General features: G+C 37.2%; 1 protein-coding gene and 1 non-coding gene across 2 annotated transcripts in view; one reads left to right on the forward strand and one right to left on the reverse strand.

Annotated features, from left to right (window-relative positions):
• Positions 1 to 411: 411 nt before the first annotated feature.
• Positions 412 to 16,247, reverse strand: part of LOC134655401 (hemicentin-1) — a 365,685-nt gene continuing 349,849 nt past the window's right edge. The window contains exons 7-9 of the mRNA XM_063510862.1: positions 7,681 to 7,815; positions 1,837 to 2,053; positions 412 to 590 (exon numbers count right to left, since the gene is read on the reverse strand). Coding sequence (XP_063366932.1) covers positions 475 to 590; positions 1,837 to 2,053; positions 7,681 to 7,815 — 468 coding nt within the window. The 3' untranslated portion in view covers positions 412 to 474. The remainder of the gene's footprint in view (positions 591 to 1,836; positions 2,054 to 7,680; positions 7,816 to 16,247) is intronic.
• On the forward strand, positions 13,642 to 13,714 carry Trnat-agu (transfer RNA threonine (anticodon AGU)). The gene has a single exon. It is a non-coding gene; the product is annotated as a tRNA-Thr (tRNA).

Here is a 16,247-nt window from a genome sequence, read left to right on the forward strand (position 1 = left end):
TTTTGAAGAAGATTACCAGTTTTAGACACCTCCAGAGCTGTTCCGCAGAACTACTGACAGAAATACAGACAGCAGTCACTATAATTGTTGTTATAGCAGAAAAAATCTTGTTAAATTGGCAAAGGATTTTGAAAAAGGTTCACTGATGTAAGAAGCTGCCGGAATGACTGTTGTTCTGCGGAACTACAGACAGAAATACAGAAAGTAGTCTTATGTGCAGATTTTTTTTAATAAAATGGCATTCCAAACAGAAGAGAAAAATATGAGTCATCTATCAAGGATTAACCTTGGTAAGAACTGAGAGTAGCTGAGAGTGTCTAAGCAGTCTAAGAGAGTTGACTGCTAATATAACTGAAATGGTCTTTAAATTCTTGTGAGAGGATTATGCTGGACCTAGCTTACCCCACCCCCCTTACTCCACAACGCTCGGTCTAACCTAAAGGACACTGTAGCCTACTCCTGCGCCTCGCTCCGTCATCGCAGGCCGCACTGCAGCAGCACGGACGCCAGCAGCAGCATGCACGTCACGCTCGACGCGATGCCCGTGATGGCGCTCTCGTTCCGTCGGAGTATCGCAGCCATTTTGTTGCCTGGAAATTGAAAGGGTGGGTTTAGAGAAAATCATCTCGCCTGTAGATGGAAAAAAATTGTGTAACTCTCTTGGTAGGTTTTGGAGAAAATCCATAGCTCCCTTAAGAAGAAGAAGATGTCCTCAAATTTTTAGGGCATATTATGTGTTTTGACCATCAGTAGGCTCAAAAGAACCATCATACAAACAAAACGCGTAGAGAACGGGCGCATCAGGGCGTAGATGGTTACCGATGGTCTGACACTATAAAGTAAAGTAGGCCCCATTGACTATAGTACACGTGGGGTGCACGATTGCACATTTCTCGACTCCATCACATGCAGGGTTTTTATGGTCAAGATGTTCAGTTATTTGGGAACCACGAAGGAGACCGTTAATGCAGGCATGCAGCCTATACTACCAAATAAAGGGGCTAGGGTTTTCATCGATTTTTGGCAAGTTTTGAATCGTATCTCCTTTTTTGCACCACAGATAGAATTATAAGACAAACGGCTATCAGTTCCTCAATCTTTTATCTCCATTTTTGTCGACCGGATTTTGAAAGAAATTGAATGGATATTTATGATTTTTTAAACATTGTCTAAGAAAACACTTTTTAGGGTTCCGTACCCAAAGGGTAAAAAACGGGACCCTATTACTAAGACTTCGCTGTCCGTCCGTCTGTCACCGTCTGTATCTCATGAACCGCGATAGCCAGACAGTTGAAATTTTCACAAATGATGTATCTCTGTTGCCGCTATAACAACAAATACTAAAAATAAAATAAAATAATTATTTAAGGGGGGCTCCCATACAACAAACACGATTTTTTTGCTCTATTTTTTGTTGATGGTGCGGAACCCTCCGTGCGCGAGTCCGACTCGCACTTGGCCGGTTCTTTCGTAACTAGTTTGCTGTAAAGGATCTTAGATATACGGGATATTGGGTTCGTCTTTGACGTCTTGAATAACGTATCGAGGATTTTAATTTTAAACTAATTAACACAAAAGTTATGGCTAGAAAACCAGTTTTTTGGCCTAAAATTATTCAACTTTGATGCCAAATATCTCGAAGACTATGAACTTTGAAGTAAATATGGGATACTATATTGGTTAAAGCCGTTGCTATTAATATGATAATGATAAACTACAAAAAAAAATAGAAACCTTAGTATCCCTTAGGATGCAGATCGAAGGTCATTGGCGTGGGGGATCCCCTTAAGGGTCTTAAGATATAACTAAGACTCCATTAAATATGAGGATACTTACTGCCCTCCGACACGAACACGTGTATGCTAGCCGGCTCCGTATTGCTCGCGCTGCACGTATAGTTCCCGGAGTCCTTCAGCGTGGCGTCGCGCACAGTTAATCTGCTCTGCGTACGCGCACCCGGCTCCGTCTCCACCGTGATGCCGCCGCGCGTCGCGTCGTAGTTGATCATGCGGTCGTTGTGGTACCAGAACACGTATTGAGGGGGTGTTGGACTCTGGAATTTGAGAACAGTTGTAAGTGAAATTGCTTTAACAAAGAGCCTGTTAAATTAAACTGAAGTGGATCTAATTTAGCTTGCAAAATTTGACCCAAACACATAAGCATTTTAAGCTAAATGAGCGTTTTCCAAAAAAAATGTACATTTCATTCTTGTGACACATTTTTTCATGTATGAGGCGTGAATGTACAAATGATTCTGAGTAAAATGAGCCCAAGAAGTCAATATTTTGAAGACATGAATAAAATGTATTGTTTTTTGGAAAACGCTCAAATAAAAGCTTATAAAAGACTGCAATTTTTCATAAAATTCACCAGCCTAGCCGAGCTGCGAACCACTCCTAATTAAGCGACATACTCGAACGTGTCGTGAATGGCGTGTCCACGGCATATTGCCGTGCGTGCCAATAAAACAAGCCTTTACGGCGCTCGTAAAATTGTGGCAGTAAAGCCCACACTCACAGACATATATTTTAATAGAAAGAATATACCTAAGTGTGTCTGTAAGTAAGTGTGTGTTCTTGAACCTTATTTCTAAACTAAGGAATAAATTAATGAATCAAATCATTTTTTAACTGATAGATAGACACAAGCAGTTTGTCCAGCCCAGTTCGATAATTAATCGAGCTGCTTCTTAATTATCATGTTAACGAGTGCTTCGTATTTTATTTGAAAATATGATCCCCTAAGGCCCCTGTTAGTTCAGGATAGAAAGATTTTAAACGGTATAACGCTATCAGCAGCATTAATTAGGTATGCCTGTCTAAAATATCAACACATTTGTTTCTTGTTTCTAATCACATATAACTATACATACCTATATACATTGAATGTAGATAATCAGATAGAGATGCAAAGACGAGATAAATATTCACGTTATTCACAAAGTGTTTTAGATTCAGGGAAAATATTAGAATTGGATGTGACCAAAAAGTTGAATTTCATAATGATCTATGCAATCATCTAACGCGAAATACAAAGATGCACTTGTGTGATCTACTGAGACACATATCTATATCAACGTCAACGAATTTTAATGTCCGTCTCTGTCAATCCAGTTAAACATAACGCTGGCGCGACGGGGACAGGGCGATTGAATTCGGGAATAGATCGGGGGTCGAGATTGGGGGTCGTAACGACTGGAGAAAATGGCGGGAAGTCGTTATTGTTATGTGCGGAATTTGACCTGGGAATGGTTGAATGGGAATGTTTCGTTAATTGATTGAAATCAAGTTTTTCCGAATGCATTAGCATTTTACTAGTAGGTAGAGTCAGACCTAGAAAAGTCTGCAGCGATTTTGATAGCCCACGCAGTGCAAGTGTTATTTATACGTCATAATTTCATAGAAGTTTGACGTTTAAAATAACACTTGCACTGCGTGGGCTATCAAAATCGCTGCAGACTTTTCTTGGTCTAACTCTACAATATGGGAATACTTACGACTATGAATGGATCATACGCACGAACTGTTACATTTTTGACGTAAAATGCTTAAACATGACAACAATTCCAGTTACATTTTTAGTTCCATTTTATTTAATTTCTACTATATTTTTATGTCGCATTATACCTACGTACATCTGGAAATCTGTTATATGGGGCATTTCACGCGAAGCGGACAGGGTAAAATGGTTGAGGTTTCCGATTTCGGTTATATTCGAGTATGTTACACATGTATGAGTTCTCGACACAACCACAAAATATTTTTTTCTACTCCAGCACTTAAATGTGTCAATTAAATGACTGACAGTGATATCTAAAGCAATGTCATTTGAATGCTTTGTCTATAGGCTCATAAGATGACTGCTAGCAGTCATCTTATGAGTATAATACAACTGCTTTATTTTTTTTAAAGATACAAGTTCCGATCATCTTGATTGAAAGAGGTATGTTTTCATTTACAATAATAACTCTTTTTTTTTTAAATAATAACTCAACTTTTTTTAAATAATAACTCTTTTTTTTTTAATAATAACTCTTTTTTTTTTAATAATAACTTTTTTTTTTTTTTTTTTTTTTTGCTGCAGCTGTCATAGAAAAAGTAATGTATGCAACAGCTCATAATTGGTTCTTAAAATTCTCGGGTCTTTTTTTACAAAACTCGACTACGTCTCGTTTTGTAACTTCGACCCTTGAATTTTAAGAACCCTTATTATATCACTGTTGCATAAACTACTATTTTTCTACTCCAGCACTCAAATGTGTCAATTAAATGACTGACAGTGATATCTAAAGCAATGTCATTTGAATGCTTTGTCTATAGGCTCATAAGATGACTGCTAGCAGTCATCTTATGAGTATAATACAACTGCTTTATTTTTTTTAAAGATACAAGTTCCGATCATATTGATTGAAAGAGGTATGTTTTCATTTACAATAATAACTCTTTTTTTTTTAAATAATAACTCTTTTTTTTTAAATAATAACTCAATTTTTTTTAAATAACAACTCTTTTTTTAATAATAACTCTTTTTTTTTTAATAATCTCTTTTTTTTTATAATAACTTTTTTTTTTTTTTTTTTTTTTTTTTTTTTTTTTTTTTTTTTGCTGCAGCTGTCATAGAAAAAGTAATGTATGCAACAGCTCATAATTGGTTCTTAAAATTCTCGGGTCTTTTTTTACAAAACTCGACTACGTCTCGTTTTGTAACTTCGACCCTTGAATTTTAAGAACCCTTATTATATCACTGTTGCATAAACTACTATACAATTGGAAGCCTATTTCATAAATTATGGGTCTTAGAAGATTTGACTTAAGGCGAGATTTACACTTCTTTAAATGTCACGACTCAGTTAGAGGAAGTATAGTGAACCAAACTAACTGCTACATTTAATTAACCCTTAAATTGCCTTTATTACCTCATATTTCGATTTCGTTTATAACTTTTTTTTATGAATAAAAAATGTAAAATATATATATTTCTTTACTTTTTTACACAGTTCGCATTTAAAAAAAAATTTTTGCTTGTTATTTTGAAAGCCTATATTATGTTTATACTCTACGCAAAATTTCATAGTGGGCCGCAAAGTAGTTTAGGAGCTTTACGAATAACAATACCAAAGTGCGGGGTTAGCCCCATAGTAGCATCACTCCGTCCATAGTTACGACGACACATTTTCGTTTCAGATACATTTTTAAATACTGTTATTAATGGTTGTGTCTGATTAATTCGGTGATTTCCCACTAGTTACCACCAAATTGTCACCAGTGGTAACAACTGGGATTTTTTCCCCATCTGTTCCCACTGGAAACAATTGAAAAAAAAAATCCTAGTACTAAAATAAACTTGGTCAACCAGATCTTGACAGTAGAAAAAGGCGGCAAATTTGAAAAATGTAGGCGCGAAGGGTATCGTCCCATAGAAAATTTGAATTTCGCGCCTTTTTTTACTGGCAAGATTTGGTTGATCAGCTATAATAGTGGCATTTTTTCTCAGGGGTCACCCATTAATAAAATTTCGTCACACGTTTAGGGGGAGAGAGAGGTCAAGAAATGTGGCATGTTGTGACTTTGTGACGTCACTTAAACTTCACCTGTAACCGTAACATTGTTTTCATTTTTGAGTATTCGCTGTATAGTTAGATAATATAGGTTCTTGCAATGAAACATAGTTTTCCTGCATTATATTTTTATTCCTAATCCGTTTCGTGTCATAAACTATCTAATACTAAAATAATAATACCTAACCCTAAGTAATTCGAATTCCTGATTTTGAAAACAAAATTGCAAAATATGTGACGTCACACTATGGGGATGGGGGTTAGGTTAGTGACACAATTTATGGATGACCCCCTCAGTAGTTACCACCAACTTTTATAGTGTTCACTACTAATTAAAATACCTAGAATAATACACAAAAATGAAAACAATGTTCGGTTACAGGTGAAGTTAAAGTGACGTCACAAAGTCACAACATGTCACATTTTCTTGACCTCTCCCTCCCCCCCCCTAAACGTGTGACGTAATTTTATTAATGAATGACCCCTGAGAAAAAATGCCACTAGTATTTTAGTACTAGGATTTTTTTTCTATTGTTTCCAGTGGGAACAGGTGGGGAAAAAATTCCAGTTGTTACCACTGGTGACAATTTGGTGGTAACTAGTGGGAAATCACCGAATTAATCAGACACAACCATTAATAACAGTATTTAAAATGTATCTGAAACGAAAATGTGTCGTCGTAACTATGGACGGAGTGATGCTACTATGGGGCTGACCCCGCACTTTGGTATTGTTATTCGTATAGCTCCTAAACTACTTTGCGGCCCACTATGAAATTTTGTGTAGAGTATAAACATATTATAGGCTTTCAAAATAACAAGCAAAACTTGTTTTCAAAAAATGCGAACTTTGTAAAAAAGTAAAAAAATATAATTATATTTTACTTTTTTTTTTCATAATAAAAAGTTATAAACGAAATCTAAATATGAGGTAATAAAGGCAATTTAAGGGTTAATTAAATGTAGCAGTTAGTTTGGTTCACTATACTTCCTCTGAGTCGTGACATTTAAAGAAGTGTTAAATCTCGCCTTAAGTCAAATCTTCTAAGACCCATAATTTATGAAATAGGCTTCCAATTGTAAAAATATTTTGTGGTTGTGTCGAGAACTCGTACATGTGTAACATGCTCGAATATAACCGAAATCGGAAACCTCAACCATTTTACCCTGTCCGCTTCACGTGAAATGCCCCATATATTATGTGCTACAATATTTGGGACCCACGAAGGAGACCGTTATATACTATCACCAGTGTTAACACTGCCCTTAATGCCAACTTTGTATTTTTAACCACCACTTAAGCATTAGGTAAGCTTACAGCAATAATTTAGTGTTTATCGCAAATTACTAACTTAGCACGTCAGCTTTTTAGGCGAAGCCCGTTCAAGCGATAATGTAATTAGTTTTGTTTGTTAGCTGATTTATATCGCTAAATAATATTAAATTCTTAGCGATCTAGACTGATTTCTTATATTCTATAAGTTTTTTCGTTCTAATTGCTTGGTTCTAGCATCATTTAAATTACATTTCGGAAGATCCATAATATATGGTAAATACGGGTACAAGTGTGGCTACTGTGGCTGGCCTTCACTTTGGGGCCGGTTTACACATTGATTGGTGACGAGTTCATACATTTGCGCATTTGCCACTTAACGCAAGTAGCAAAGCAAGTAACAGATGTACGAATTCGCAATAAACGGGTAACAAGTTTGTGTGCGATTTCGGGGCTGGCTGGTCCTATAGTAAACGTTGTTTCCTATTCACCTCAGGGTTGAAAACACCCCGTCTCTAGAAATGTCCAATCTAACTCGTAAATGACGTGGAGTCTGGCCGAGTGTTAAACTAAACTGGGTCAAATTTACTTTCAGCTCGGCACTGCATTTATCCCGCTAACATCAGTGAAATATCGGGCTATGCTGCATTTGTATTTACAAGAATATTATGCCAGAAAAAAAGAAATGCACAAATCTTCACATCACGCATAAGGCAGAATTTCCACTGGGGCGTAGATGAGAGGAGGCGTGCGGGAATGAACATTATATAGCTACCATCCAGGGAAGTGGAGAAGAAATGTAGAAAACAACCAATACTATGGTATGCTATGTATGTATGTATGTAACTGACCTTCTCAACGATGCATATGAGGTGTATGACGCTGCCCATATCCACGTGATGCTCTCCCGAGCCAAGTATAAAGGCTTCGGGCACCACTATTTGAAGCCGCACGTAATGCGACACGATGCCGGTTCGTGTTGACACCTGGAACAAGTAATTGACACATGTTGAATTTTATAACTAAATCTAGTTAAATAGATAGAAAATGGGCAAATTAATCACAATACATTGGAAATCTAAAAAATATATGGAAATAATAAAAAAAATACATAGGTATTTCACCGACAAAATCGCAATTTCCTTGTTTTCCATACATCGAAACGTCTTCTAATAACGTTACATGGTGACGTCACGATGTATTGCCATTTTGTTAGAAGCATTTCGTCAGTAAAGTGCACGTGCCAGACTTTCATATCATTTCATCTTTCTTTCTTTGATCATTTGTGACTTTTGTATTGCTTTATGAAGTTTAAGACAATGTGTCCCATACGTCACTTGATACTCAAAATAAACGATCGACTGATACCATTCATAAAAAAATGTCAAATACCAGCTACGCGTAGAAACGTATTAGCTGCTTCCTACGTGGCAGATTAAGATGTTACTTGAGTAAGTTACTGACATGTTAAATGCAATATTTGTGAAATTTCTGAACAAAACTTACGAGTAAGAAACGTTTGAGTGTTACGTTCCACCCTTGATATTATTTCTCAGATATAGGTACCAACGTGGATAGTTGATAGGGTTCAGTGATTCTGCCGCTGTTGTCTATTTTTGTCTATTTTGAGCAAATGAGTGTAATATTTATAAATATGAAGATTGGCAGTGAAATAAAAGTTTAACTATTGGGTGGTCTTGGGTCCGAATCCCGATAAGGGCATTTATTTGTGTGATGGGCACAGATAGGTAAATACTTGTTCCTGAGTCTTGGGTGTTTTCTATGTATTTGTATATTATATTTATCATTGTCTGAGTACCCACAACACAAGCCTTCTTAAGCTTACTGTAGGACTTGTGTAAGTATTCAGATAATTCCGAAAGGAAAATTTAAAATATACTAAGTGGCGGATAATTCCGAAAATTCATAGAACGGAATAGGAGTACTTATTTATTCAATGATTCTCGGGATTACCCACTATCTACAATTACCTGATCTGAAAATGTAAGATGTAACATTTTACTTGAGGTTTATCTCAACAATCCGAATTTGTAGGTACATTCATAAGTTTACGACAGTAACAGACTATTGAAATCTAACATAAATAAGGAAGACGAAGCAACGTAACTCTGTAAACTCCAGAAATACGTCGTACTCGCCCGAGGCAACTCCAACTCCGGCAACTCCTAAGTATAATTCGAGTAAAGTTTTCTAATTTGAATCTTAATACTATACACGTTCTCTTGTGACTACAATGTACACTTCCGTCCTTAATATACAACACAAGCCGTAGGACCTAATATAATAAGAATAAGTAGGTAACTCTGTCTGTCTATGTGGGTTAAGTAATCCATTGAATCGATATCATTCTGAATGAATTCAATCTGGAATGATCATATAGGAGGCAATCGAGCAGATGCATCGCCTAATGGTAAGCAATTACGTTGCCAGCTTTTAAATTGGGAGTACGCTCTTCTTGAACATCGTATAGGTCTAGAAATACCACGGCCCGTGGTCACGGGTGACAGTTCATTCCACAATTTAGCTGTGCGAGCCAGGAAGATAGTTTCAGTCCGAGAATAGACATATGATAGTTTTTATCGTGGAAATAATTAGTTAAAGTGGTAAAAGGGTAGTTTTTATGGAACTACTAATTCTACGCAGACGAACTCACGGACAGAAGCTATAGTTCTGTATAAATATTATTTCATATTGATCGTAAATTGCGCCTTAACTCGAAGAGGCTCTAACCGAGCGGGAAATTGACGTATTTTTGTTCTTTGCGAAGAAATAATAACAGTTAATTGTAAAAGCAAATTTATCATTCTCTCCCCAGGGCGAGCGTGGATACAAAATAGCCGCCGCGGGGAACGGAGTCATAGGCAAATAAGGAAATATTATCTTTAGCATCAGTCAGCCTATTATACATAAGTTTACGTGTTTAACTTTGCGTTCATAAATAATTTATTTAGGACACACAAATACACATGGAATATTAAATAAGTAAGCTTAAAAACTATCTATAAATAAACTTAAAATAAACGCCTTATAAATAACTAGCGACCCGCCCCGGCTTCGCACGGGATAACAAATTATACATAAGTAAACCTTCCTCTTGAATCACTCTATTTATTAAAAAAAAAACGCATCAAAATCCGTTGCGTAGTTTTAAAGATCTTAGCATACATACAGACAGACAGACAGACAGACAGACAGCGGGAAGCGACGGCCTCCAAGCTCCAAGTCACTGCCGATGGGCAGTGTGCCTAGAAGGCTGGCCGCATTGCCACTTTGAATGGCAACGCTAATGGGTTGAGCAAATTATTGGCCAACCCCCTGATCTTTTCGTTTAGTTTAAGATCACAATACGGTTATCAAAAATGTAATTAGCAATCTTGAGGCTTTTCACTAGTAGAGTCTGTTCGGAAAGAGAAGAGTCGTGGAATGTATTGGGCCTCATACATTCCACAACTCTTCTCTTTCCGCACACAGTCTAACTTCATCGAAATCTGATAAGATGATATTGTCATTTCCCACAATAATGTAGTCGGCAGCAATGTAGTTTCAATGTTGAATGTAGTTTTAGGGTCTCCCCTATCGACGCGGCCATAGTGTGTCCATAGATGTGGGGAGGGGAGACCCTTAGGCGAGAACATTAAATCGATATTTAATTATAATCGAAACATTATTAAACGAGGCTTCCAAAAAACTATTATTAAATTCAAAGAAAACAAAATGAATTAAACATTTGAACAATAACTTTTTGCATGTTTAATAAAATCCATGAAACCCAGGCAAAAAGGTCACGGAAATCTGCAACGTCAAACCTACTTCTATTAAATAAGCCCACGGCACCCATCTCACAAGGCTGCTATCTGTCGCATATATATCTAGCTCCCTAGCTAGGATATATATTTAGCTAGGCAGGTTTGAGCCAATTTCCTGACCCCATTTTTCACGTGAGATAAGCATTGACACCGTTAGGTAAAGGGGGTTAACTGACAAAATACTGTTTTGGATAGAAAGTCGAGATGTATGGTAAGTGACAAATTTTACCGTGTATCTTATTGTGGGTAGGAATTATTTATATCTCTTTCATTAAAGAAGATTATAAGTGGCTAAGACAAAAATTAAGATAAAATTAGGCACTAATTAACTTATTCTCAAACAAACGAAACTTCTAACTAGATACTTACTTATATATAAATAAAAATACTTAAATACATAGAAAGCAATTGTTTTCGTTTAAATAAATCGTGTTCAAGCCAGGACCATCGTGCATCGGCTTCGTAGAGTAAATAAAAAAAGAAAGAAATTATATCACTTAACTTCTTACAAGCCTTCTTGAGCTTAATGTGGGACTTAGTCAATCTGTATAAGAATGTCCTTATATATTTATTTATTCATTATTTACCTTATAATACAATTTTATAATCCTTTGTATATTTATTTACTTCGTGTCAGTGAAGTGAAATGAAGCTTTTAGATAGGCGTAAACTATATTTATCAAGCAAACACTGTCAATAATAAACGCGCCACTCTTTCCCCGTGTCCAACGCGATGGTAACCACGGAATAGAGTAGGTTATTTCCCGCTGGTCCCTCAAGATCCGTGCTTGCCTCAAGACCTTCTTACCTCGGTCTCCCCTATCAGGTAAGTGCATGAGACTTCGTGCCTTATGTATAATACCTATTAAAATTTGGGACTTTAGCTAACTTAGCCTCTTACTTTTACTAGCTGACTAAAACACTGAAACACAGGAAAACCATTTTGAGACATAAACCAGAGTTGTAACGTCACAGTGTAATATCGCAACTTTGTTATTCGCAAAAACGACATTGTAGCTTATGGCTGAAACCTACTAATAATTTCATCTCAGTTTGGCTGTTACATTGTTACAGCTTGTAACTGTTCAAGTTTTAGCAGCACTAAAGTTGAATTTTATTATCTTGTAAAAATAAATGGAGGAGGCTTTATATTACATATTTTGTAAGAACTTCTACTGAAAGGAGAAGAAAAATCGCATTCAGAAGAAAGTGGAAAACCACGTCTCCATACACTGTCCGACGACCCCCCCTCCCCTTTAACTTTGAAATAAACTCCTTTTGTTTACTTCATTTTAAAAAGAATAGACTATAATAACTTATAATTAAATAATTATCCTAATATTGCTTAGCCAAAACAAGCAAATCCTTCAAGTTGCAATGACTGCGTATACAAATAAGTTAGTAGTTTCGCAATACTTAAGCCCAAATGAGCCGCGGTGCCAGGCAATTACCCTTGCTTATGAGAGTCAGGGCAAACTAATAACAATGATCCATTTATTTATAACACGACGGTGGCAAAAAAACATGTAGGTACCTCTTGTTAACCTTTTCGACGCCGTGTCAAACACAAAAGCTGGCACGCTGACGCCACGTCACCGAAGTGTCAAAACTGAAATTGAACTTTATGCATATGCACGTAGGTCTATGGTTGCTCTGTGGTATGTGACCGATTAATTGGTCTTTGGCGTTGAACCTACGGTGCGGATATATCGGCGGTCATTGGCGTCCAAAAGGTTAAGCGGACACCTCAGCCTATGGACGTTACTCCGAAGTGCGGCTAAAGACTCCGAGACAAGCCGATAACGGGTGGTGTGTAACTGTGTACATACTACGTATTGCTCCCTTCTCATCTCGCTCTTACTCGTCATGTCTCGCTCTTCTCCAATTGGGTCCGTTTTTTGCCGGGACTCAGCGAGAGGCTCTCGACGAGTGTGTACTGCCGGCCTAAAGTCTACAAGGATTCACTATATCTACAGGTTAAGAGACAAATGCAGGTGAGAAGCTCTGGGAAACTTACCTTACTTATTATCAAAATCATAAGAAGGATAAGAGGCAGAAAGTAAGTAGCACTATACTGTATTATTACTATAGTATAGTGTAACGATACTCATCTATCTATCTAATCTAATACCTTTAAACGAGCAATTCTTGTTTATTTATTTATATATATTTATATTTCAGGGATCTCGGTAACGGCTCTAACGACTTCGATGAAATTTACTACATACATGGGGGTTTTCGGGGGCGAAAAGTTGATATAGCTAGGTCTTATCTCTGGGTAAACGCGCATTTTTGAGTTTTTATATGGTTTCCGAGCAAAGCTAGGTCTCCCAGATATTAATCCGTAATATGAGGTAGCCCAAACTCGCCTGTGATCTGAAAGCGATTGGAACCACGACATGCCAGATTCATGCCCATAAGAATAAGGAATCGTGCGGCTGACACTTAATAAATACAAGCCCTTGACCCGTTTGAATGACGTGCGCGTTATGAATGACTGAATGAAAACGCCATTCCCATTCGTTCACTCTACGCTCCGTTTTATTGCGTGGAGTTTAAGATGCCCAAATGTTTTGAAAGGGTTAATTTATTATAACGGCTGCTTTATTATGGTTATTATGTATTATTATTAATTTAGAGCGTCTGTTTGCGAGAGTGCTTAAATTTCAGGAACGGGAGGTATCATATTTGGGTTATACGAGTAATTAAGTTACTGGATATTATACCACAAGGTTCTCAAGGTGTTTCAGTAAAGTTTCCGTCGTGGAATTTAAGTCGGTTTTAATATTATAGATGTCACAAAATATTCAATATTTTAACGAGTAAGTATCTTTCAAGGTAAATTAAAAGTGGAAAAATTCACTGTCTTGGGTGGGACTTGAACCCACGACCACTGGATCACTAGTACAGTGCTCTTCCATCTGAGCTCGCTATGAGCCTCCCTAGGGCTCATATATGGTGGAAATATTCACTGAATTGGGTACGGTCTTGGTAGCTCAGATGGAAGAGCACTGTACTAGTGATCCAGTGGTCGTGGGTTCAAGTCCCACCCAAGACAGTGAATTTTTCCACTTTTAATTTATTTCGAAGCTTAATAGCATCGTTCGCAGACGTTTCTGCTTAATACAAAATTAATCTTTCAAGGTAGTTCATACGATACGTGACATTGTAAGTAAGAAAGGGTGGAAGTAAGGTGGTGAGGAAAATGAAAGTTTAAGAACTAGCAATATTATTAAATAGCTCTGGAGTACCAAGTGTTCGAAGACCGTCTGGAAGCCCTAGGTACCGCTGGAGAGACGAAGTGTAGCAAGACCTTAGCGAACTCGGCGCCGTCGACTGGACAGAAACGGCTTTGGACAGAGTAGCGTGGTGGTCTTTGGTCAAGATCCATTTTGGGTCGTTACGCCACAGCAGTAAGTAAGTAATATTATGAAAATTGACACTTTTTATACCCGTGTGATTCCGCGCTTTGCAATTGGTGAGACATAGACCAATTTATGCCTATACACCAAATATAATGTTTACGTAGATTTATCTTGTTTATCCAACGATACTACCAAAGATAACGGGGTCCCTTTGTTTCCCATAAAGTTTTAAGTCATAATGTATTGTTTGTCATATTATCATTAGTCATAAAACTGAAACCGTTAACTTTTCAGGATTTTCGTAAGGTTATCCTATAGATAGGTTAAGTTAGGTTAGGTTTGTTTTATGGCAATCCTGAAAAGTGACGCGTTTCTGAACCAAATAAATTATGACTATGCAAAACGCGGGCAAACAATACATGACTTAAAACTTTTTGGGAAACAATAGAGACCCAAAGATAACTTATACATGTCACCGTAAAATTGTAAACACTCGTCATATTATAATCTCGCTAGTTACATTATAAACTGACGGCAGGGAGATTATAATCTAACCTAACCTAACCTACGTTAGATTATAAACTAACGGGTTCACAATCTTACGGTGTCATACATAAAGTAAAACAATCTTCGCTGGACATCATAAAAGACAATAAATCGGATAGGCTTTCAGTTGAGTCAAATGAATCAAGTTATCTCGGTCAGAAAGTAAAAGTGGGTCAGCAATGGGGCGACAATGGACACAAAATAGATCTGCTTTCTCAAGCACATATCAGATGCATTCTAGATGAAATCTCAACCTAATTTGGTTTGAAATACGGATGCTTTTGCTGGAGACGGGTAAAGGCAAGTTTGGGAAAGTTTCAGTGTGCAAATTGAGTTTTGCTTTTGCATGCATTGTTTCATCTCTAACAAAAATATAAAAAAAAGGTTTATTTGAAGAGTCCAGGATGAAAACGATAATAGTCTTTTTTAGAACATTAAGACATATTTCTTAAATTTATTTTTTAAGCACAATTGACAACTGAAAGCAAGCGAGGTATGACGTTCGACAGATTAGGGTGAATTTCTCTAGAATTTTTGAAAATAATTAAAAAGTTAAATTCTTAGACTAAGAGTTATTCACCTGTGCGTTAAATATGTACTTAGCTCTTTTACTCTAATTTAAATGATATTACCGAGATTTTTTAAACTTAGCAGTTTACAGAATTAACTAATGTCTCTATTAAACATTGCATTTTTCGCCATTAGGTACGTTGCATAGCTTAATTATATTAATTAAATAATTAGGCATCGAAATCTATGAGAAAAATTGCTCAGGCCATTTTGACCCCAGGCCCACCCTGCTTAATATTGGCAGGGCAGTCTTTTCATGCCAATAGCAAATATCAGTATATTAAGGTCCGTAATAGGGATGTTGCGGATCCCGATTTTTTGACATCCGCGGACGCGGATGCGGAGGCGGATTTTTAAAGGCTCACATCCGCGGATGCGGATGCGGATGCGGATGTCAAGATAGGTACATAAAAAACGCCAAATATTACATTTTAGTAATTTTTATTTCAGAAAACCGGCCAAGTGCGAGTCGGACTCGCGTTCCAAGGGTTCCGTACATTAAGTCCCACTCACGCTTGACTGCTCATTTCTAATAGGATTTTTTGTTTAATGACTAAATTACCTAGCAATCTAGCACTTACGCCGATGCTAAGACGTTCCTGTACCGACCTGTTCCACATCCGCATCCGCATTAAATCCGCATCGATTTTATGCGGATGCGGATGCAGATGCGGATGTTGAAAATAATGCGGAAGTTCCGCGGTTGCGGATGCGGATATTCGCAACATCCCTGGTCCGTATAGAGACGTCACAGAGTCAGTGGACCGTTATTTGGGGCTTTGGGGCAACTCGCGCGTAGCATCGGATTCATACAGCTTTTAAAAGGACATTTGTGACTTTTCACGGGAAAAGGTACCTTATCGCGGCTGGAACTTACGTCGCGTATCATTATAATACATTGGTATTTTAGCGACGTTAACAACAGCAGCGTAAGCGCCGACCGCCATTGAGGTACCTGTAGGTACTGTAAGGTACCTGTAGGTGTAGGTACCTGTAGGTAGGTACCTACGTTTACTCGTCGAACATCATATTTAACGTGCCTTTATGAAATAATTTTAAAATGCGGCAATTTAAATATAAAGTTAGCGTATATACTATGATTGAAATGTG

This window comes from Cydia amplana, chromosome 16 (genome assembly GCF_948474715.1).
Source record: "Cydia amplana chromosome 16, ilCydAmpl1.1, whole genome shotgun sequence".
Lineage (NCBI taxonomy): Eukaryota > Metazoa > Arthropoda > Insecta > Lepidoptera > Tortricidae > Cydia > Cydia amplana.